At 42.7% G+C, this 23,611-nt stretch overlaps 5 protein-coding genes across 5 annotated transcripts in view; 3 read left to right on the plus strand and 2 right to left on the minus strand.

The window, feature by feature from the left end:
* Window positions 1–483: 483 nt before the first annotated feature.
* On the plus strand, window positions 484–4,471 carry LOC118415451 (beta-1,3-galactosyltransferase 1-like). Its single transcript, XM_035820096.1, has 2 exons — window positions 484–800; window positions 2,507–4,471. Exon 2 carries the CDS (start codon window positions 2,545–2,547, stop codon window positions 3,535–3,537), a length of 993 nt encoding a protein of 330 aa, XP_035675989.1. The 5' UTR covers window positions 484–800; window positions 2,507–2,544; the 3' UTR covers window positions 3,538–4,471.
* Window positions 4,472–4,833: 362 nt separating this feature from the next.
* On the plus strand, window positions 4,834–7,286 carry LOC118415454 (hemagglutinin/amebocyte aggregation factor-like). The gene is made up of 4 exons (XM_035820097.1): window positions 4,834–5,261; window positions 5,766–5,898; window positions 6,250–6,395; window positions 7,065–7,286. The coding sequence occupies exons 1-4, from the start codon at window positions 4,990–4,992 to the stop codon at window positions 7,105–7,107; spliced, it is 594 nt and encodes a 197-aa protein (XP_035675990.1). The 5' UTR covers window positions 4,834–4,989; the 3' UTR covers window positions 7,108–7,286.
* A 65-nt stretch (window positions 7,287–7,351) lies between these two features.
* Window positions 7,352–22,453, minus strand: LOC118415449 (cocaine esterase-like). The gene is made up of 7 exons (XM_035820094.1): window positions 21,172–22,453; window positions 20,735–20,947; window positions 13,559–13,821; window positions 13,047–13,285; window positions 11,294–11,434; window positions 10,321–10,523; window positions 7,352–7,675 (listed from the first exon to the last, which is right to left on the minus strand). Exons 1-7 carry the CDS (start codon window positions 21,552–21,554, stop codon window positions 7,375–7,377), a joined length of 1,743 nt encoding a protein of 580 aa, XP_035675987.1. The 5' UTR covers window positions 21,555–22,453; the 3' UTR covers window positions 7,352–7,374.
* Window positions 15,918–20,660, plus strand: LOC118415447 (TLR4 interactor with leucine rich repeats-like). Its single transcript, XM_035820092.1, has one exon. It carries the CDS (start codon window positions 16,266–16,268, stop codon window positions 18,735–18,737), a length of 2,472 nt encoding a protein of 823 aa, XP_035675985.1. The 5' UTR covers window positions 15,918–16,265; the 3' UTR covers window positions 18,738–20,660.
* Window positions 22,454–22,656: 203 nt separating the features above from the next.
* LOC118415445 (serine-rich adhesin for platelets-like) overlaps window positions 22,657–23,611 on the minus strand; it is a 35,019-nt gene continuing 34,064 nt past the window's right edge. The window contains exon 6 of the mRNA XM_035820082.1: window positions 22,657–23,565. Coding sequence (XP_035675975.1) covers window positions 23,557–23,565 — 9 coding nt within the window. The 3' untranslated portion in view covers window positions 22,657–23,556. The remainder of the gene's footprint in view (window positions 23,566–23,611) is intronic.

Consider the following 23,611-nt stretch of genomic DNA (forward strand, 5'->3'; position numbering starts at 1 on the left):
CTTCCTTCCCTTTTCTGACCAACATGTTCCCTTTCACGCGTTACCTACCTTTTATTTGTCCCATAAGCGCTGAATAAAATAGCCCAACGGTTTGCCTCAAGCTATCATCCTGTTACCAAATTCCATTTAATTTAGTTTTCACTGAAAGCTGGCAGAGGAAATGAGGAAAGAAATGGACAAAGCTGAACAAAGAAAAATTGTATCCGAGGCTCCAACATAAAGGGGTCGAGAAATGCTGTATAACGTTGGACTAACTGGACAGTTGTTAAGCTAGCCTGGAATCTAGCCTTGTTAGCTTTGGTTCACTCCCGACGTTTTCAAGGAAAAGAGGGATTTTCAAGGATTTTCAGTGGCACTAAGATTCCCATTTTGTTGCCCTCTTCTTCGCAACGGAACTCTGACGTCAGCCCGTAACAAGTTTCTTTCACCGCGGCCGAGAAAATAGCCTGGGCATTTCTTTGTCACACAACGTTACCTGAGGCCGTTATCTGATCCCTTCTAAGGTCAAAGGACATGGGGAAAGATTAGAAGTCGCTAGGTACGATCGCTTCTAAGATTCTTCTATTTTCCACGCGAAAGGACTAGAAAAACGCTGAAATTTTTGACAATGTTCAATCCAGGCATGCGTCGTAACCAGTAACTGTTTGGACTCAGTCGTATATGAGGATCAACTGGAAAAAGGTGTGAAGGGGGATTCCAGGGAGGCAACGAGTAGCTGAAGAATCGCCATCGTTACTCAGCCAAGCACACGGCTTCGGCCTGCAGCAGTCTCCACAAGAAGCTGGAGGAGGGTTTTTGAGGTTAGTTTTAAAAACCAGGTTGCTGGCATGTGGTTTTGCAGGTAGGCTAGTACTCGAAGAGATGAAGTGAGGCGGGGCTAAGGTATCCAACTGTTACTGTTTGTAAGGAAAGAAAATTGAGCATGCAGGCCAGTGGAAAGTCAGTTAAGCTACATGTACATGATGCCATCAAAACCCAAATTATTGACGCTTTGGTAACATTTTGATTAGATCGGGGGGATTAGATAACCATGAAGTAGGATACATGTAGTTCCAAAGGTATTCACACACACGATGATAAAACTAAGGGCATATCTTGAACAAGAACGTCCATAGTGTTAGGAGAAATGACTTAGTTGCAAGCCAAAGTGTATGTAGGGTAGAGCCGTAAGATTTTCTTAACCTGGTGTCAGACACACGTTTTAGGAACAAATTAGGGTAAAATTCTTGTCAGTTAAGGTGATTTGCACCTGTGAAATATCTTTTTTGTACTCTATTGTTTACTTGCATGCAACACGATACGAAGGTCACTGTGAGGTTACATGCTACACCATCGTCCTTCCTTACACAACTAAGACTGAGACATACCATGTCAGAAACATCCATGGTCCGTTTGGTTTGTTCTGCATGGCCGGTAAACCGCCATTGGGCGTGACACACCGGACTAAAGACTAAAGGGTACCGGTTTGATCCACTCACACCAGGATGGACCCTAGCCTCGATACCAGACTGTTTCCAGGGCCTGCACAGCCGAACTCCTCGGTTGGTTCCAGGGCCAACATGCCCCCAAATAAATTCTATAACACGTCCCCCTGTGACCGGACCTAACTCAGGGGCCTGTGGTAAAATTCCTGGAAGGTATGTGAGCCTTGAAGATAGCTAAAGCCGAGGAGCTACCCTAAAACAGTCTGGCATCCAAGCTAGTGGACCCTTACTCTTTTTCATTAAATGTTGTATCATTTATTGTGACCTGTACTGAACCCAGTGGGTATGAATGTACAATAAAGGTCTTCATTCATTCATTCATTCATTCATTAAAATGCGGTGGATCTTTTAGCGAGGTGTGGCTTTCCACAGAAACGGAGACTCCAGCCTCACGTCCCATCCGATAGGACGTCATTACCTTAAAGACATTTTCACTCTAGTCGATCGAGAAAATAGGTCTTAAGCAATGCTAGGATCGATCCGGAATTAAAGTCCCGCAGCTCCAGATTCTTCAGAGCTCTGAAATGAATATCATCCGTTTCTTGATAACCTCCATAAAAAGGAGGTATAGTTTTTTGGTGTGTCTGTCTGTCTTTGTGTGTGTCAGTGTGTTTCCGGATATTTGTGGTCACCATAACTCTAGAACCTCTGGATGGATTGTAATGATAGTTGATATGTGGGTAGGTGTTGCAAAGACGAAGGTCAGGGTTGATTTTGGGGCCCCTGGTGTGTCACCTTGGTACTGCAGCAGAACTTCGATTTTTCATATCCTTTGACCTGGACATGCGATGGTTTTGATTTTTCTATGGCAGATAGCTTGTGATGTAAAGTGATGTAAAAAAGAAATGATATATGTTTGTATAATCAGAATATTTCATGGATGTATGACGTCTCCGAACTCTTGTTGTATCATGCACTGCCTTAAAAGTATAAAGCTCTCTCAAAGTGGCTGATTAGCCTAAGAATGAAATTGATCTGGCCTTTACATCATCATCATTTCATTTTCTTTTGTTTATTTACAGGAGGTCTGAAAACCAGCACTCGAAAATTCGAAGCCACCATGCTCGCACCAGGTTTTAGAGCTTCTTCCAGAATATTTACATGGTTCCTTATGGCATCACTGTTAGGCATAATTAGCCTCATAGTACTAGTAGTATGGGTCATCGGTTACCATGGCAACCCCTATTCAGAGACCGCAAATCAGAAATATTCATCTGAAGTCGTTAAAAAGCCGATTAACCCACATCCCTATAGGTTCACCATGGCTCACGAGGACAAGTGCGAACGCGACGGAAATGACGTTTTCCTCGTCATCATTGTGCACACGGCACACGACCACGTGACTCAACGTCAAGCAATCAGAGCCACCTGGGCGAACGAGTCAAACACCCCTGGGGTCGAGATCAAGACACTATTTGCCCTGGGAACGACAGATCAGCAAGATCTCCAACGGGAAGTAGAGAAAGAAGACGCCATATTCGGGGACATCATTCAAGAAAATTTCCTAGATTCGTACAAGAATCTGACACTTAAGGCGGTGATGACTTTGAAATGGTTCCTGGATTTCTGTCCGAACGCGGCGTACCTCATGAAAATTGACGACGATACATACGTGAACCTTGACAACCTGATTGCTACGCTGCTGGGGATGGAACAAAAATCTCAACTTGTACTTGGCAATATTCACACAAAAGACAAACCAATACGTAAAGTCGAAAACAAATGGTATCTGTCAAGGTATTCGTTCTTGAGAGAGTCGCTCCCATCGTTCGCTTCCGGAGGATCTGGTTACGTCATTTCCGGTGACATCGTGCGGAGTTTATACGAAACATCACTTCGCACCAAATACATATATCTTGAAGACGTGTTTATCGGTATGTGCCTGGAAACGTTGGGCATCACGCCCGTACACAACGGAGGCTTCCTCTGTTGCCAGAGGGTGGACATAGATGACCGGTACCCCTGCGCATATCAACACCATATTACTGTACACGGTCTTTCAGCATTGGGCATGTCCGTCCTTTCAAGGGCTGAGAGGGAATGTGTGCTGTGACCCGCAAGATGGCAACGTTTTATTCCATAACAACAAAAAACCGAAATACTTATTGTACATTGTCTACTTTTAGAATTCAACTTTTTTTGCAACACAAAATGTAAGCCATAGAATTGTCGGCGTAACCCATCATCAGCATTCGTAAAGTAGACGTCTAGTAACAAGACAAGATCTTTTCTTGGTATCATACATGAACATGTCATAAACTCAGTTTTCACTTTTTTACCACAGTGACAACATTGCAGTACAACTTGAGGCAGCTAAAAGTTAGTCTTGAATGTTTTCAAGATTAAAGAAATTCTAAAGCATCACTTACCAACGAAAAGAAGGTTCGACATCAGTGCCACCACGTGTTTTGTTTGTGTATTTTATGTCAAGTTGTTTGCTTGATGTGTGTGTGTGTGTGTGTGTGTGTGTGTCTAAAAATGTGCGGTATTACTAATGGAGATCTTACTCAGCCAAACCAAGGAGGTTATAACCTCCTTGGCCAAACCAAGGACAATATATAGCCCAGCCCTTGCAATAAGACCCGTAGGTAGTGTTCTACCCCAAACGCCCACTCCAGTTCTGTGGGACAGTGTGTTGTCATGTAAAAAGTTACATCGCCGTTTAAAAAAAAAAAGAAAAAAACGAGGCCTTTGCCTTGTGCATGGAAGGAAAATGAAAGTGTCGAAAGCTACGTCACAACAAGCACAGAATGTGTTCACCATGCGATTGAAATCAGAACTACAATGAGAGAATTTAACCGGAAGTTTGCGGCTTTTCAGACCAACAAGGCAGGAGGAACCTTGGAATATGTGATTGAAAATATGTTGTTGCATAGAGACCCATCACATTTGAGGTCATTTACGGCTACAACAAGGTAAGTACTGATCATGCATGAGTATAAGTCCCCCCCCCCCCCAAAAAAAAAAATCAATGATGAAAACAAATTATTAAAGCTAGTATCGATATCCCCAGTACCGGCGTTGCTTTGTGATGCCGACGCCGGGCACGAGGAAGAAACGCATAGTCATGGAGTCCAAATTCACAACAGATGCATTCTTGAGGGTCCTTGTTGATTCTTGGATCACCACCGGATGTTATATGACATGTGCATCTCTCCTAATTTCCAGAGTCGCCTTTCCTGTAGCCTCCATCACCGGCCTCTCTGGCGGCCCACAGTGGCTACAAGCTTCCCGGTATATATTCCTTTCCCGGCATTCCCGGTTAAAAAATCGCGAATCGACGTCCCCCGTCACCACCCTGAAAAGTGTCAACGCTCCCCCCACTCCCCACCCACGAAACTTACGCCAATGCCCTCAGAGAGGCCGGTGAAGGAGGCTACCTTTCCGGTTAGTTTCTCAGTCGTGAAGCAGGATGCTTGTATTCCCATATAAAAGCAGTTTACTATGAGAAACAGTTTACTGTGAGAAACACATTCGGAGCCTACACAGCTACAACACCGGCAACATGGCCCAGGGGTCTAGATCCCTGCGTTTCCTCCTCGTTCTTGCCGTGATCGGGCTTCTTCTCTGCCAGGGAGACGCGTGGCGCCGTCGCCGCCGCCGCCGCTGCAAGAGTCCCGGGCAGGCCCTGACCGGCGCCCAGACCAGGTGGGACGCCGCTTTCCAGTTCGAGTGTCCCGGTAGCCAGGTCATCCGGCGCGTCAGCAGCGTCCACTGCAACCGCGCGGAGGACAGGGTCTGGAAGTTCGGCTGCGGTTCAGTCCCAGGACTCCCCAGGTTTGTGTAATACCTTCGTCCGACGGTTATGTTTCCGGTAGTGTTTGTATGTCACATACAAACACATAATGTGGGTATATGTGCATGCGTGTGTTTGCGATGCAGTTGACCAGCATAACTCTTGAATACCTAAATGGCTTTATTGATATTTAGTATGTGCGTAGGTCTTGATGAGACCTCGAAATGATTTGATTTCGAGCCCTCTAGCGGCTTGTTGCGGCACTGTAGCGGAACTTCCGGTTTTGATATCTTGTTGGATATCACCATCTTGTGGATCTTTTAGGAGCTGGCACAGCGGAATTTTACTCGCAGCAGATTTGTTTACCTTACCAATAAGTTTGTTCTCATGTATGATCCGTGTTCTTTTTAGTTATAAAAACTGAGCTGCTGTTTTGTTTGGTGTACAGTTCTAATATCGGAGATTCACAACCATGCCACCATTGGACTACAGTTTTGCACTTTTAAGTGTGTGGTCAAATTAATCATTTCATCATCTATCCCCAGGTTTGATGAGGAGTTCTGGTCCGGGTGGATCAATGACTTTGACGGCGTCATGAACTTCCAGTGCCCCTTTGACGCCATCATCACCGGGCTCAGGAGCGAGCACAACAACGGCCGGGAGGACCGCAGATGGAACGTGAGTGGGCGTAACGTCACATGAGTGTGTATATACAAGTCCGTATGAGTTAATTTTACATAGTAAAGTTTACGACCCAAAATCATCTTTCTTGTTCAATAACAAGGCTATACAGTAAAAGTGAAAATAAAATGTAGCTTCTTCCCCGCAAACTTGCATTGGAGTGACGCCCACCGAGCCTCTCTGCCAAAAACACATGGAATGCATTTGTGCGCCAACCTGCCAACTTCATTCAACATTTCTTGGCACCAAGAGCCGTATTGTTTTAAAACAACGGTATGAGAGAAAACGTTTTACAATTACATTACTAGTCGTCTGACTTATTGCCTTTGATAACTTCCTCTGGCACAGGTGAAGTGTTCCCGGAAGCGCGGCATGCAGACCTACAACTGCGCCCTGTCGCCCTACGCGAACAGTCTGGACGGTGATATGAACTACTCCGTCTCCAGCGGGTATTACCTGCGGGGCCTACACAGCTTCCACAGCAACAAACATGAGTAAGTTACGCTCAGTCGGTCTTTTTGTTTACTCCTCTTAGTATTCAAATTCAATTCAATGTCTACAACTGGATAACAACAGAGATTTACTTCCGGGCGTTTCTTTCACTCTTCTTCAGCGTCATTAGAATGTCACAGCGTCACGAAAATATTATTTTAGTATTTATTTGAATCTAGCAGAGGGACGAGAAAATTGTGTCACACACAGACTTACAGGAAGTATACGTCGAATTGAAGTATCATAAAAAACGATATGGATGCGGCTACCACAGCAACGCACAGGGGTTCCGATCCGCTCAGTAGGTTTTTCTTTTACTTTCGTGAACGAACATATCATTTTGGTATTTATTTTAATACAGTAGAGTGACAAGAAAATTGTGTCACGCGCAGACTTGGGCCTACGTCACAATTCCGAACCGGAGCCCGGCAGAGCTGTTTGAGGAAATGAAAAATAGAAAAATGTACACAAATACTGTAATGCCCACGATCATCTTTACGTTTTATGTAGTTTGGTGTCTTTTATGTCATACTTTTTGTTCCTGAAAGCTGCCCGTCCGGGCTCCGGTTTGGAAATGTGACGTAGGCCTTACAAAAAGTAAAGGCCGAATTGGAGTATCATAAAAACAATGGATAAGCGTTGTACTGATCTTATTGATTCTTGTTTTTCAGAGATCGGCGCTACAAATTCAACGTGTGCAAGATACGGCTGTAGATGCCTTTTGAATACCAAAGTCACACTTGCCAATGCCAATAAGAATTCCAAAGAGAATGAAGAAACACTACTTATGCATTGCTATTGGCTCGACCAAGTAAAGTAAAGTAAGTAATTAGTATGGTGAGCTTGTTGTGATTTTGAAAATTGATAAAGCATATTAAAGGAGTGTACATGAATCAGGTAATAAATGTTGCCCCTATTTCCTATACTGTGCAAATATACGATACAGATTCAGCAACACCTGTACCACCAATCTATCTAAAACTATCTGATAAAACACAGTGCTGCGACAATCACACAAAAGCGCCACACTGTAGCTCTCGAGCTAGCTGCAGGCGATGCGGCGTTGGTCCCTGGTTCACAAGTAGACCGGACAGTGGACTCCAGAGCCGGCGCTACCTCAGTCCAGAAGTAGATCTTCTTGGGTCTGAGGCTACTGCTGACGTCGTCTCCGCTCATGTTGGTCTTCAGCGTCAGGTACTGTTTTGTGGTGGGCTGTCCGAAGCGGGGCACGTACAGCGGCCAGACGGTCGGCAGATCCGACGCAGACGGCAACATTGGGTTGCTGAAAAATGACAATAAAAAATATCAGGATATCATGATCATATCATTTTTGTTGGACCATGAACGATAAATCTATGGTCGTGAGAAATGTCATCCGTGGTTGGCGCGGTTGCCTGCTTCATTCCATTTCGTTTATTTCATTTTACAAGGGTAAAAATCACACTCAGGCCACGGCCTGTTCTTCAGGTGTCCCTGGACACATACAGAACTCAAACAAGACAACTAGGACATACACACATAAACTTAGTCAAAAGGTAACAATAAGTCTTCTAAGTCTTCTGGCAGTCACTCAGCTACACAATTTGAACAATCAAAATGGGAAAAGCCGTATTCTTCACCACGATTAAACGAACGAACTGGGGCTATAAATAAAGATGGCTTCCAGGCTCCTCCCAACCAGGCGCCGACCATTTTTGGGGAGTGGTCGGGACCTAACTCGTGGGAAGGTCATGAAGGTCAAGAAATCAGTGTAAAAGTTTGGGCCACTGTTGTATATTTCCTTGCCTCATCAATGTGCTATGTGGTATGTTTCAATTGATCGAAAATTTATAACAAACTTTAATAATTCAGGGTGTGAAACACGATGTTTTCTTCCCCTGCTTGTTACCTGCATGTATGCAGGTATGGTTTTGATGCTGGTGGGAACTTTTCGGTAGCCGGGGATGTAGGGCGCTGTATCTCGTGAACGGATGGTGCGAGCACGACGATTTTTGGTACGTGGGTTGGGGGTGGTAGCCTGACACTCAGGTGTGATTTTGGGCCTCCTGGCGCTTGACCTTGACATTGAAGGTGGCATTTTTTGTGTTTTTGGGGCACTTTTGGCGCTGTGTGTCCGGAACGATACGCGCGATTGCGACGATTTTTGGTGCATGGGTGGGGGGTTGTTGCCTGTTGCCTAGGATTGACTTTGGGCCTTGTCGCGTTTGAACTTGACCCGGCAGGTCGAATTTTGTGTCCGGGAGGGGTGTTTCCGGAGTTATATCTTCTGAACGGCTGGTGCTGGCGCGATGATATTTGGCACATGTGTCGGCGGTGGCTGAATAATGCTCAATTTTGATTTTGGCGCCCTTGGTGCTTGAACTTGACATTTTAGGTTACCTTTTGTGCGGGCACGGGGCGTGCGCTGTATCTCCGGAACGCAAGGTGCCATTGTGTTGCCATTTGGTACGTGAGTTGTTTGTGGTGTCCTGGTGGTCAGGTTTGATTTTGGGCCTCCTTGTGCTTGAACTTGATACTGTATAGGTTGACCCTGTTTTAGTGTGGTTGGGGCATCCTCCCAATATCTGCTTGGTTGTAAAAACAGATTATGGTTGGGTGTAGAACCATCATCTGGCCTGGGCTACCTTCAATGTATCAGGTTACTTAGTGGCACTGACAGTTTGCCAGATGACGGGAGTGTACAAGATTATATATCTGTTGGTCAGGTATAATTGAAGTTTGCTTATTACTCTTTGTGGTGTTTCTAGAGCTGTATAGTACTGAGTTTTAAGTTCCGGTACAAGTTCCTTTACCCTGTTGGCAATCATGGTTGAACTTGAACTTAAACAGAAGAAGATGCAATTTTCTAATGTGGAGGAGAACTGTATAGAGTGTGGGCATAAGAGAAAGGTATGTGTATGATTTGTCCTGTGTTTCTTTTTGTTTCTTTGGTAATGCCATTTCCATACTGTATACAGGTAATTTGTTGTTTTGGGCTAGTCATATTCGCTTGGTTTTTGGGCCTGCTTAATCTATGGTACAGGCAGGGTTAAGTGGTGGAGGCTTAGCTTTGTCCTGTTTTAAATTCAGTATCGTTTGTTGCATTTTGTCGCGGCAAATATATGATGAAATTCCCCTTCTAAGCAACTGCTCATTGGTTTGCGGGGATGTTTGCTGGGTGTTTGCTTTGACTACAACAGCTTCTGAACTTTTCAAAGCTTCCATTGCCAGCAGCTTGCCATCTATAAATGGGATTGACAAGGACATTTTTCATAGTAAATTATGCTGTTAAATTTGGCTTAGATACTACAGGAGATTTAGGTTTGGGTTGGATGGATTGAATGAAAATATCGTACCACCCTGGGGACTAACTGTTGCTGCTGCATGGGGGCTACCACTATTCATGTTGTCTAATGTCTATGGAACTACAGATAAAAGTATCATTGGTCAAATTGTGCGAGTAAAACATTCCGATGTCAAGTGAATAACACCCCAGAAATAAGTCTTTAATGAATATCATTGGAAGAACACAAACCAAGGAGACTTAGCAGCTGCATTAGGTCAGTACATTGAAATAGGAAGATATTAATATATCATGTGACAGAGTAACTACATGTGCATGGGCCATCTGAGACAAAAAAAGGTAGCGTCTCAACAACTTCAAAGTACTGTGGTTGGTTACATACTTAAGAAATCCAAAATAAGTAATGTTCATCCCTGTCCAAACTTACAAATTCAGAAAATGGAATTTCAGAGTCAGACTTTTGCATGGTGCACAACCAACACAGTAAAAAGCTCATTTTTCCAACCACGTACCACAGACAAAAAGGCAAAAATACACAATAGGTCTACAGAAACCCAATACATTTCATGCAGGCCTGAGGTCTACGAACTCTTGTTAAGGTTTGTGATGTGTTATAAAGTTTACTGTAATGTATGACAACTTACCCCGTCTTAGCGAAGTTAGTCCAGTACTTTATCATCACCCGACTTAGTTCCTTTTCTTCTGCGCTCAGACTATCGGGGTTGTTCCCGCGTAAGTCCAGGAAGAGGAAGTACAACTCCTGGCCGTGTGACGCTTCGACATAGTCCGGCAAGGTGGAGAATGATGGGCGATGGGTGAACAGGTACATGTAGGTGGGGTGGTTACGCTGAAAAAAAATTCAGGCACGTTTGATTACTTAAGGAATAGTCTGGCCTGGAAATAGAAATGGAAGAGAATCTTCTTTAAATTTCTTATTTCTCCTTTGACAAGACCGTGTCACGTTTGGGACCGCATTCTCGCCGCAGCGCCACTTAGCGGCGACTCCGCTCATTACAGCCTTGAGGAAGGGAACTAGCACAATGGATAGCGAGTAATTATAAAACATTATATATTCGTGTGCAAACAGACCCAGTACCATGCGCATGCTTTCATACAAAAGGATAAATGTTGGCGGTAAAGTTAAAAGCCAAGTTTGGTAAGTGGTTAAAGGCAACCCTAAGAAAATCCCCTCACTAGGTTGATAAGACAAGCTGCAGATCTTATAAATTTACCATTCATGTCTATTCTCACTGAAGCGATCCATATTGGGCAAAACGCGAAACGAGTTTGAGAGAATTCGTACCAAGACCAGAATTATTATTAGGTGTACTGTGGCTACTCAGTTACCGTACATACATGTTCGTCTGGTAACACTAACGTCACATTTCCAGACTGGGCGCTGGCCGGGCTGTTTGTGGAAACGAAAATAGAAATGTATACGTACAAATATAGTACAAATAATACCCACAACTATTCCCTTTGTGCAGTTTGACTTCTGTTAGATATCATACTTTTCGTTCCCGAAAGCTGCCCGGCCGGGGCCCGGTTTGGAAATGTGACGTAGGCCTAAACGGTGCTGAACCATGGCGCCTACTACTGTTGATAGAATGTACCAACCTGTGAATACAGGTTTGCCTTCTGCACGGTGTTGGCCAGATACTCGAAGTCACCGTACATCTGCGCGAACGCCCGGCGGAGGGTCTCGGGATCGGTCTCGTCCCAAACTCCGTACTCGTACGTCGCTGCCTCCATGATCATCTGTTTGCGTGTGTACATGTGTTGCAAAATCAGCATGATTACCTCCATGAAATGTCATGGAGGTTATATTTTACCCTGTGTTTGTCTGTCTGTCTGTCTGTCTGTGTGTGTGTAAACAAGATAACTCAAGAACGGCTTGGTGGATTGGTTTCATACTTGGTGTGTTGGTAGGGTGTGATGAAAGCTGGAAATGATTAGATTTTGGGCCCCCTAGCGGCTTCCCTTGGTACTGCAGCGCAACTTCCGGGTTTGCTATCTCGTGTTCTGAGCAAGCTATGGTCACGATTTTGAAGTATTAAATAGCTCTTGTGCTCAGGAATAAGTGACATAAGTTTGGGCCCCCTAGCGTCTAGTTTTGGGAAAGCAGGGGCATTGTTGTCAAAAACTTCTGAAGACGATAACTCAAGAAGGGAACAACGGATTTTCATCATTTTTGGTATGTAGGTACCTTAGACAATGTTTTACAAGATAAGATACTAATTATGCAAAATAGGAGTACATTTGCATAATTAATGAGAATATTCTATCATAGCAGTTTTTTCAATGTATCTCTTGTTTCAGACATGCTATGGTCTTGACATTTTGGTGGTAGATAGCTTTTGGTGTCATGACAAAGTGGGGCAAGTTTCAGCCCCCTAACATTTAATTGTGGAACTGCATGGGTGTTTTTGTCAAGACACTCCAAAGAGGATAACTGCAGAAAGGAACGACGGATTGCCTGCATTTTAGGCATGCGGGTAGCTGGGCAAAGATGTTCATAATGATATACATGTTATGCAAATGAGGACTTAATTTGCATAATTAATGAGGAAATTGTATAGTTCCATTGTTTTCAATAACTGGACCTCAATACATGTAACACATGTTAATTATGATAGGTGGAATATAAGCAGATACCAAATATGGTAATGAGGAACTTATTTGAATAATTTATGTTAAAATTGCAAAACCGCTTTATGATTAATATTGGGAATTTTATAACTGTGACATGTGTACGTTAGTCAATGATGAACAACACCATGCATAAATTATGTTAATGTGTTAGTCAATTGCATGAAATTTACGAAAGCTCTAAATTTTCATGGAGGTATGAGGTCGCTGAACTCTAGTTAATTATATGTTTCATACACACTACTCCGTGGTTCTGTGCAGATGAAGCAGACCACGCCAGCAGCTCTGAGCTTTTGGCGTTGTGATTTGCACGCTGGATTTGTGATCCGGCTGCCCGGGTTCGGCGCAGGTTCGAATCCCGGGAGTCGGGATATTGTTTCCTTCTGTTCTACACGCCCCTCTGGTTGTTTCACTGGTATAGACGGGAAGACCGAAATCGTATCGCCAAAAAATTGCAAGATTTTACCATCCTTTCATCCGCGCCGCCAAATCCTCAGTACTGGGTGAGCTTTAGAAATTTTGCGGACGCGTCGACGAGAAATGGAATCATCCTTCTTTTTTTCAATAACACTTGTCCGACTACTAGTATTTCATAAAAGCCAGGAGAATGCAATAGTGCTAAAGAACGTATGGGACCTGCCATTATATCTGTTCTAACGTTCCTCGTATCTCAGTATCATAATAATCAAGAAACAGATAGGTAGTTTGCATCCACACGTACCTGTGTGTTTTTGGGGTAGGTCGGGAAGAGAGACGAATTCAGGTAGAACTCGAAACTCTGCCTGTCCACTATGTGGGACGCCGGGGCGCCCTCCCCCAGCTGCCCGCCGCCCTCGTCGTTGTTACACCCGATGAGGAGCTGGCGGGAGTCCAGAGATGCCGACTCCAAGTAACGAGCTGGCTCCTCCGGTATGAAGTCCCCGTCAACCACAGGCAACCATACCCTTCTGGTGAAGTTACCTGATATGTCGGATGAAAATATAGGTACAGTTAACCACTCTTATACTAGTACTGCACTTCTTCATTTGCCCTCCTCAATTGAGATAAAGCATGGTGATTTTCCAGCAGTTGTATTGCAGTGCAGTTTAATTTGGCTTACGAATCGCTTCTCTATATTTAACTGTATTGGGTGCCTTTAGGTATAGAGGTTTGACGCCATTAGTTCGACCATTTGAAAGGCTTCGCGCTGAAACGTTTGAACTGATTTCTAGTATCAGATTGTAACAATCATACCGGTAAACACAGCAGCGGCCTGCGTCAGCTCGTCCGCGCCCTTCGCCCTCAGCGCGGAGACCATCCCGGCTGGGTCCTCCGTCCCGCAGTTCAGGTAGTCGCACAGCTGCTTGGTAAATGCGAGTGGGTTGTAGTTGATAGCTCCGGGTGTCATGGCGACGCCGCTCTGACAGATGGCCCGCTGGAACAAACCTGTTGTCTTGGGAGATATCAGCTGCATGCTGACGGCCATGCCGCCTGCGCTCTCTCCGAAGATTGTTATCCTAGGTCGACAGAGTGTTAAAAGTATTTAAAAGACCACCCCGACATTTTTTAATGGGATCTCGCGAGAACACAACCTATAACGGGATCTTCCGTGATCTTGCACGAGAACTACGACGGAGAAGATTTAAGTCTATCAGACAATATTTGAAAATAATGAGGAAATATAAATCAATGCATCAGTATACAAAAGAGATCGAAATATTCTCAACCATTTTCTTTAAAAAAATCTGCGAATATTTCTGTCACTGCCCCACTACTGCTATTATTGAGAATTCTATTTTGTTGTCAAATGTGACCATATGAAACTCTATGGAAATAAAAGTACGACACTTGTGATTAAATACAGTATAAGGCTTGTCTTTCTTTTGTTCAAATCTGAAACTTCGTGGGTATTCCGACTTCTGTAACCACTTTTATATTCACATTTGATCATAAGCGGACTCTAACGATGTATTACGAACAACTGTTCCTGAGTTCAGATTATATCCACCGTGAACCTGCAAATATGTACAAGCTACACAACCACGATTATTCAAAAGTAAACGTGTAGATGTTGATATTCAACCTCATACAACTAACGTCACCAGCCTAATCACAAGATTAAGACCAACCCAACACTGTTCACACTGCATTGCGGACTGAAGGGCGTAGCCAACGAATCACCGATATAGGGACAAAATTCCTCCCGGATTTCCCAACAAGAAGGTACCGAACGGAGAGTTTCTGACTAGCTCTAAAGGTAAGCTGGGATAAAATTAAAAAGGTCAACCTTTTTGTATCTAAAATGTGACATTGACTATCGTGCAAGGTCAAACTGATGGGCAGAATTAGGTTAGACAGAATTCGACATTTTGGAACTTTCGGCACAAAAACTACATTGAATAAGGTACGCCATCCCTCTCTGCAAGGCACAGAGATCACCACACCCACAATCACTTTTCTCTTAGAGAAGGCAGTCTTCATGTAGACTTTACTATACATGTCTTAAATGTTCGAGAGGAGTAAACAACCTGCGTAATTTCAATATTCAACCAGCAAGTTTCAGACAATCAACACCACGCACACCAGTATAGCAATTAACGACTGCCACACCCCATATATAACGTTATGTACAAACAAGTATTCTAAAGGCAGAACAACTGATTTTAGATGATTATCTATTGAAGAGAAATAGAGACAGAAGACTTTCATTAAAGAACATCGATTCTATGGAAAATTTTAAATAAACTTCAGCTGCAAGTGTATGTCACAGGCAGCAAATCTTCACTAATCACAACACAGTAGGTAAAAAGACCACCAATGACTTCAATACGACGGTTTGAAAATAAATGTTTGTCCTCCTCGGTGGTTCTTCGATAAAACGCCCAGCTTCTCATGCTTTATCAATTTCCTAGGCTCTGAACATGCTTTGCATTTGGTCATAATTAAATAGGTTGTGACGAAATTGTATATATTTGGGGCCCTAGTAGATTTGAAATCGAATGTGCCATTTTGCTGATGGGGTTTGAAGGATTTTGGTAAGGTTTGATTGCGCAAATCAGTGCCAAATTGGAATGACATAGGTTGATATGATTATGCAAATTAAGGCATAGGAGAACTTTTATTCTTACCAACATATGCAGGTTGGAGGGAAAAAAAAACAGTTGATTTTGATGATGTGCCTTACTGTTTTTAATTTTTTTGTTTGTTCAATCTTTACATATGATTTACTATCCATACTTTGTAAATTTCAGTTTCATTAATTTTCGATTTACACATGATTTGATATATGATTTGACCTCTGACCTCCACTCCATCTCTTGACATATTGATTTTGACCTTGGAACGTTTTCGACATGAGTATGGACACTGATTATGTTTTGACGCACCGGTTTTATGTTTTCTGTACTGTATGTTGTCCCTGGATGTTCAAAGTTTGACTGATTGTAACCACGTTTTTTGTCCTGTATTTATTATTTTACATGTATGTTTGATGGGCCCCCTTGGAAATCAACTATGCACTGTTGTAGGGGCTACCCATCTGTTTTCAAGATGAAATAAATAAATAAATAAATAAATGATGCAAATAAGGTCCATTTGTACATAATTAGTGGGAAACATGTAAATATAATCGTCATATTTATGTCATAGTGCGAACTCGCTGAGAAGTACTGTTTGTTGTAGTGGAAAAACTGTAGCCTAACTTGAATTGCCTACATCTGAATTGATTACACATGTGCTAAGTTCCATCTACTTTTAACATTTTGCATTATTTGAAATGTTTTGGCGTACAAAAATGAAACAACCTTGCACAACGTAGGCGGGGGCTCTCTTGTATTCCTTTGAAAATATTGATACTAGCTACTACACAGCCATTTTTATGAGTGCAGGTAGAATTAGACATACAAGCGTCAAATGATTTAATTTCATTTCGGTTTTCTATTCTTTAAGGTGACAGAACAAGATGGGAAGAAAGCTGAGGCACTTGCTAATTTTCCTTCTCATCATCCTGAAGGAACCAAACCTACTGGGAGCTGACTGCCCCTGTCAGTTGCCCATCTACTGCAAATGCGCAAGCCTGGGCCTCACCAGCATTCCAGAACTTCTGCCAAGATCTTTAACTACTTTGGTTTTGGTTTCTAATCCCATATCAGGCATTCCCTCTGGCTCATTTTCAAAACTATCCAAGATTCAAAATATAAACCTATGCTGCAATCAAATAACAAACATTCAGCGTGGCACATTCTCGGATTTACCCCAACTCCGAAGTTTGATCTTAGACAGAAACAAAATCACCAGCATACAAAGTGGTGTATTCTCAGACTTGCCCCGACTACAATTTCTCAACCTAGACCAAAACCAAATAGCTAACATCCAGCCAGGTGCATTGTCACGTTTACCCCAGCTCCAAACTCTGAAACTAGGCCACAACCAAATAACCAACATCCAGGATGGTATATTCTCAAATTTTCCCCAGCTCCAGGATTTGGAAATATACCAAAACAAAATAGCTACCATCGAGGTTGGTGCATTCTCAAATTTGCCCAAGCTAGTACATTTGTGCCTTCACCTCAACCAAATAGCCGCCATCCAGGATAATATATTTTCGGATTTACCCAAGCTCAAGGATTTGAACCTCAGCCACAACCAGATAACCACCATCAGGGAAAAATCATTCTCAGATTTACCCAAGCTACACAATTTGTACCTTGCCTCCAACCAAATAACTAAGATTGAGCCTCATGCATTGTCAGAATTACCCCAGCTAAGAAGTTTGAAGCTAGGCTACAACCAAATACCTAACGTTCCGTCTGGTACAGTATGGGATTTAACAAAGCTTGAAATTTTAGACCTGCAGTCAAACAAGATAACTACCCTTCCACGAGTAGCTATTGGCCTTTTGGCATCTATGAGTGGTGTTAACATTGGCAATAACCCATGGAAGTGTGATTGTAATATTTCTCAATTTAGGCATGAAATGGCTAGATATTTTTCTGCTTCATTTGCAGAGCAGATGATATGTGTCGAGCCTGACAAGTTCTTTGGAAGACAATTGAAAGATATCAATCTCGAAGAACTAGATTGTAGAAAGAAAACAATAACAACATTGCCTGTTGCTATCCCACCCTCACCTACCCCTTATGTGGAGCTGGGACATTCTTCAGTTGGTAAATATGAAGAAAATAATGCCAAACCAACACCACCTACCATAGCCCCAACATTTGCCCAAACCCCTAGGCCTGTTGCTGAACAGACATCAGATCTAAGATCTTCATTTGGTAATGCAGGCAATAATTGTCACCCAACACCACCGGCACCTAAAAGTAAAACATCCGGCAAAATCCCTGTTGCTATTCAGGCCTCAGCTACCTCGTTAACAGTGCTAAGATCTTCATTTGGTGATGCAGGCAATAATGGTCATCCAACACCACCAACACCTATAAGTAAAACATCCGGCAAAATCCCCGTTAATATCCAGGCATCTCTTATCTCCTCTGAAGAGCTAAAATATTCCTCATTCAGGAATGCAGAAAATGATACTCTCACAATTACAACACCACCTGCTGTTAGTTCGGCATTTGACATAATGTCTGATAATACCCAAAGAAACGTGTTAGCAACAGTTACAACGACACCATTAACCACTCGTGGTGGTTCGCTGAAACGAGAAAGGGACAGGCATTATGAATCAGAAACTGATATCTCTCTCCCTGTTTACATTGTCTCTCTTAGCGGTGCCGTAGCTGTCACTGCCCTCATTGTCGCCGTTATTGTCACAATCGTATACAAGAGAAGGGCAGGTAAACGTTCTCCGGACTCAGACGCAAATAATGGTTTTAGCAACAGAAACATTACATCTACTATTGTAGTAACAGGCCAGGGAGGGCAATCAGAGACTGGACCCAAACCCACAACCACCCAGAACTCACCATCAACCAATGCAAATATACCCTGTCATAACCAACCTCCCCCACTCCCCCCACGTCGCAAAGGTGCTTCTTTAGCACGCGAGAACGCCCAAGCGGAATGTCATGACACTCAACCCAGGCCCAACAATCAACACATACCAGAAACCAATGATGGTCATGATGGTGCAAATGGCACTACACACCACTACCAACCATTAGCGAAGTCATGGAATATCAACGGACCCACTGATTGTCATGACTACTTAATGCTTGTAGCAAATGCGCAGGCCAATACAATCAAACCATACAAAGATGAGCCTCCCCCTCTTCCCCCATCCCGTAAAGTTGCTTATGCAGTAGATGAGAAAAAACACTACCAATATCTAACAAAACCCGATAACCAGCCTGCTGATGCAGCTGAAACCCCACATCACTACCAATCTCTAAAACAAACCATGACAGTTGAAGGGTCCACTGATGAAAATGGTTACTTAGTACTTGAACCAAAAGTGAATGACAAAAATTAACATCTGAACATTGCCCAGCCTGCTTCAATATCTACGATTAAGGTCTGTATCTAAAATTTCCATCAAATGCCACTATAAGGCCAAATATGGCCAGTCTCATGGGTCTCGTGGGCTCCAGGGTCACGCTGATGTATAGCTTATCAGATCTCCACTTACTCCTCCCAAACACCCCTTCTACATGTAGTTCACTTGTCTACGGGTAAACTCGGATCCGCGAAAAGCGTTCTGCATGAGTGCCACGCCTTAAGATATATTTTATTGCTTTTTGAGTTAAACTAGCCTTCCAACCCAAACGCATTCAAAATTGCAACATTCCAACAAGGGTAGATCTGCATAGAATCATAATTTTCGTCTGCACACCAAATGCCAACAAAAATGCATCCGATAATTTTACGTGGGCTGACATGCTGTTGTAAAGAGCAACTCAACAAGAGATTGTTGCATTGGTTCAGCTGAAGGTGCAAGTATATTACTAGCTATAAAGAGCAACTATCCGTTCGACGACTATGCTATTTGTTTACTTGATTATACACTCCCTGGAAGGGTGGAACTGAAAACTCACATATTATTTCAATCCCCGCTTCAAGTTAACAATTATGGAGCATACCTGATAATGGCCACAGTAATAGTTACACATTCAACAATTTCGGGAACTTTTGCATGCAGATCTGTCAGAGACTTAGGTTCATGCATGCAAACCCGTAAAGACAAATTATGACGTTAGCTTTTTTAGCAGAGGTAACAATGTACTGCAGTACGTATACGTGTTTAGTCAAAAAACGAGTGTTCAAAGTAAATATGATGTGTTCTCAAAAATAACAATGAAAATATCTAAAGAATATCTTATTTCTCGTCCTTATAAGAGCAATAGTACGTTAAAGCAGTGTCTGTATTACATTTAAGTTCAATTATCATCGATCTTTTATGACTTTATTGACAAGTCAAGACGTTTTCTCACCTTATATAACCTATGTATCAAGATTATAATGTACACATTTGTTAGTGGTGACTAAACCAGGGATTTAGATTTAGGGGATCAATATTTCATTCTAGAACATGACTGTATTAAGGTTTGTTTGGTAGGAAGTATGTATCATAGTGTGTGTATAAAGATTCAGGTTTCCCTTTCTGACAAGTTTTCTATCTTTTAAGCATGTGGAGCAAATATGACATCTGCACATAAATTTCACCGTCTCCACAGTTACTTTGTATGTAATGGACAAAAAAGCTTGTTCAACTTGCATTAGACATTACTTGCCATTGTTAATGTCCATAGAAGTTTTCTGTCACATTTATGTAAATTGAGTCAGATCTTATTACTACAGCAGTACTTTTCAATATTGTGAATACGTGGGGCATGATTGTTGCGTTGATTCAGCTGAAGGTGCAAGCATTTTACTTCAATTGATAAAATCTAGAAGCATCAGAAAGAGTGGTAAAAGTATCAATCCATTTTTTGTAACTTTACAGTGAACTTGAACATTTTGACAATGTTTTCATTTCAATTCACCTTCGATTGCAAAACATTCGACCTTATTGCATGGGTGTTCTATTAGTTTGATTAGAGGATATTTCAGCGTACCATGGTTTCACAGAGCACTCACTGGTAGAAGAAGAAGTTTTTTCTTAATTGGTGCTATTCCACCATGTACCAAGATTCTCAAATGATTGTTCAAAAGTAATAATTATTCTCAGTGATTGTTGTACAGTTTTGACTTTCAGGAGTAGGTGTAAGTCTTTGACAAATAAAGAGACACAGAGTATACTTCCGTTTTTGGTATGTAGTAGAAGTCTCAACTCCCAACTTATAATTAATAAAAATTTTAACATCAAAATCCATGATTTTGTAAGTTTCAAATTCTTGACTTTTACCAGCTTTACAACATGTTTAACAGCTTACCAGAGCATAGACATCAAAAGGCAGAGGGAATAACACATTGGCATGTAAAAATTCAAACATTTCACAATGGTTACAAGCAGGTTATCATAATGGTTACCTAATAGGATCCCCGCCGAAGTTGTGGATGTTCTCCTTCACCCAGACGATGGCTGCCCGCTGGTCCATGAGTCCGTAGTTTCCCGGGGAGTTCCGGTCCCCCGTGCTGAGGAACCCGAATACGTTCAGCCGGTAGTTCATGGCAACCACGATGACGTCGCCCCTGCTAGCCAAGCACTTGCCGTTGAACGACAACGCCGTGTCAAAGTTGAACCTTTTGGGGAATGGTAGCAGCTTTCATCGAGAGTTTTTTTTTTCATATTGTCATGATACACAAAAAGCCAGGTGTGATCGAGGCCATCTCAAGAATATCCAGAACACCTTACTATCTGAAGTATACATGGCTCTGCATTACTGATGCTGACAGAACAACAGATCTTATGTTATGGAGAGCTGGAGCTCACATGCCCAAACACACAACAACAACAGAAAACATACCTTCCGCCATGAATATACACCATGACCGCTGCACTCTGAGTTGCGTTCGAGCCATTGACGGGTACATAGATGTTCAGGAACAGGCAGTCCTCCGACACTGGTCCGTACTGTGTCCTGGTCTGCATGCACGAGGCTCCGAACGTCGAGGCGTTCCTTACGCCGTCCCATGGCTGGGCGGGCTGGGGCGGCCTGAAGCGGAGAGGGCCGGTCGGGGGAGCCGCGTAAGGAATGCCGAGGTATTCTTCTACTGTCGAGCCCTCGAAGGCGACGGTTCTGCCCGACACGCGGCCCAGACGTGTTGTCCGAGTTGGGTACGCATCCTGGGCCTTCACACAGAGCGACAACACTGCGAAAACTACGCTCAAGGATCCGGTCGAAGTCATGACAGGGCGCGAGGAGTACGTCACTGGCCGGCAATGAGACCGCGGAGTCACAGATGTGGGGTAAAAGCTTCCAAGGTCTTCCAATGTCTATGGAACGGTGCCAACAAAGACACATGCATTAACAACGTAAACACATCCACCAAGCACTTGTTTAAATGATCTGACAACTGCTAATACGCTTGGGACAACATATGCAAATATGTTAGCATGAAACACATGCACATTGTCGAAGTTGTTTACAAACGTGAAGAAACCTTTAGCAACCTGAGTAGACTAAACTGCCATTTTCTGTTGGCATAATACAAGCTTTGAGTCTGTGCTCTTTTATCAATTGACCTTGCTCAAAGGTTCTATCCAGATGCTGTATGCGAGTCACGAAATTGGCTTTAATTTCCGAGGGAAGTCATGTCCGTATACGACCGAAAAGTCTGCAACACATAGTTCTATTTGTGTCGGATAAAGCAACCTTTGTTTACATGGACACGTACAGCGACAGCACTTGTCATTTGCTCGCATCAGTCACGAATGCCGATGTTTGAGGTTCCTGTTACAAGCTAAGGTCAATCAATGACGTCCGTACCGAAAACCAACTGCAAGCCATTATGTTATACAGTGACACATCATGTTGTTGTAAGTCATCATTGAGAAAGAAAAGGGGGAATTACTACTTCAATCCACATCAGGCAGATCTTCCCCATTGCTGAACAATACACATCATTTTCTCCATTAAGTCCCTTTATTTACTAAAGCATAGTCCTCAAGGACAGAAGCTTTGCCCCTCAGGGAAGACAGGTCCTTATTTTTGGACCAACACTTTTTCTTTACCCCCAAGACGGCAAGAGACCTGTCTTCTGGGTCAGACGTTTATTCTACATGTCACATCGTCAACTATTGAATTTTCTTATCTGTTATTGCCCATATGTTCCCATAGCAGTATGTTTCGACAGCTCTCTGTTCCGACATCACCTATACAACCCTTACTGTAACATAAGGTTAATCTTGTTGAGAGAGAGAGTTTAGAGTTTATTTTGATCCACATTAGCCTCATTTTAGTTATCTCGGTTCTAACTAACTTTTTTTTGTGTGAAAGAAAACAACTCCATTATTGGAATGAAAACAAGGTATCTTTATTACAAACAACATTTGAATGAATGAATGAACGAAACGTTTGTTCGAACTTTGCAAACTGAACGTTTGAGTTGAATTGACTTGAACTGACTACGACCTTTAGTACTAGTGCACTTAAAATAAAATTAAAAAAACAACTAAGTTGTTGTTTGAGCAAAGCAACGAACTTAACACATGATCTCTGTAATCTCTTCGTGTGATTACTTGGCACTAACACCAGTGCATGCCTTAGGTAATTAAATACCTGATATGCAAGTAAGACACTTGAAATTACAGGCTGTGGTTACATCAATCCAGTGTTTTTTCGGTCTTTACAAAGATCACGAAGAGCTACAAGAGGCTGCGTATACGTATATGATTTTCTACCCTGGCCAAAACTCAACTATGGCGTATTTCAGCCAACCACGCGTACGGCGTAGTTTGACAAGGCACGACGTATTTGTGCAACAGTACCTTACAATTTGTTATTAAGACAAGAATGGAAACTGGACATTCGCTAAGTAGACAATAATTTCAACAACATTTAGTGCACCTAAATACTATGGGTGTACCTGCAATTATTAGAACTTGCAATCTTTATCAAAAGTGGCCTTTAAAAACAATGATGTTCAATGCTATGGAATGTAATTTTCGTACAACCCTAACTAGAACGAACCAAAACAGAAGACATGGTGCCAATAAGCTGAGACAGAGACCAGGTCCGTGCCCACAAACTTTAACGTCTGATGATGTACTTGTGCCTGTACAAGTTACGACACCACTGTTCACTCGATAAGACATCGCTCGTATCACAAGAAGAAGACATGTCGACGAGAAGCCGCGAAGTCTGTTCTTATGTCAGTCCTTCAATGGCTGGTAAGAGGGCGCTTTCCTGTCAGCAATCCTGAGGATAAGAACATGGCAGATGTTACAGACATTTGTGGAGCGGA

The sequence above is a fragment of the Branchiostoma floridae genome, chromosome 5 (assembly GCF_000003815.2).
Source record: "Branchiostoma floridae strain S238N-H82 chromosome 5, Bfl_VNyyK, whole genome shotgun sequence".
Lineage (NCBI taxonomy): Eukaryota > Metazoa > Chordata > Leptocardii > Amphioxiformes > Branchiostomatidae > Branchiostoma > Branchiostoma floridae.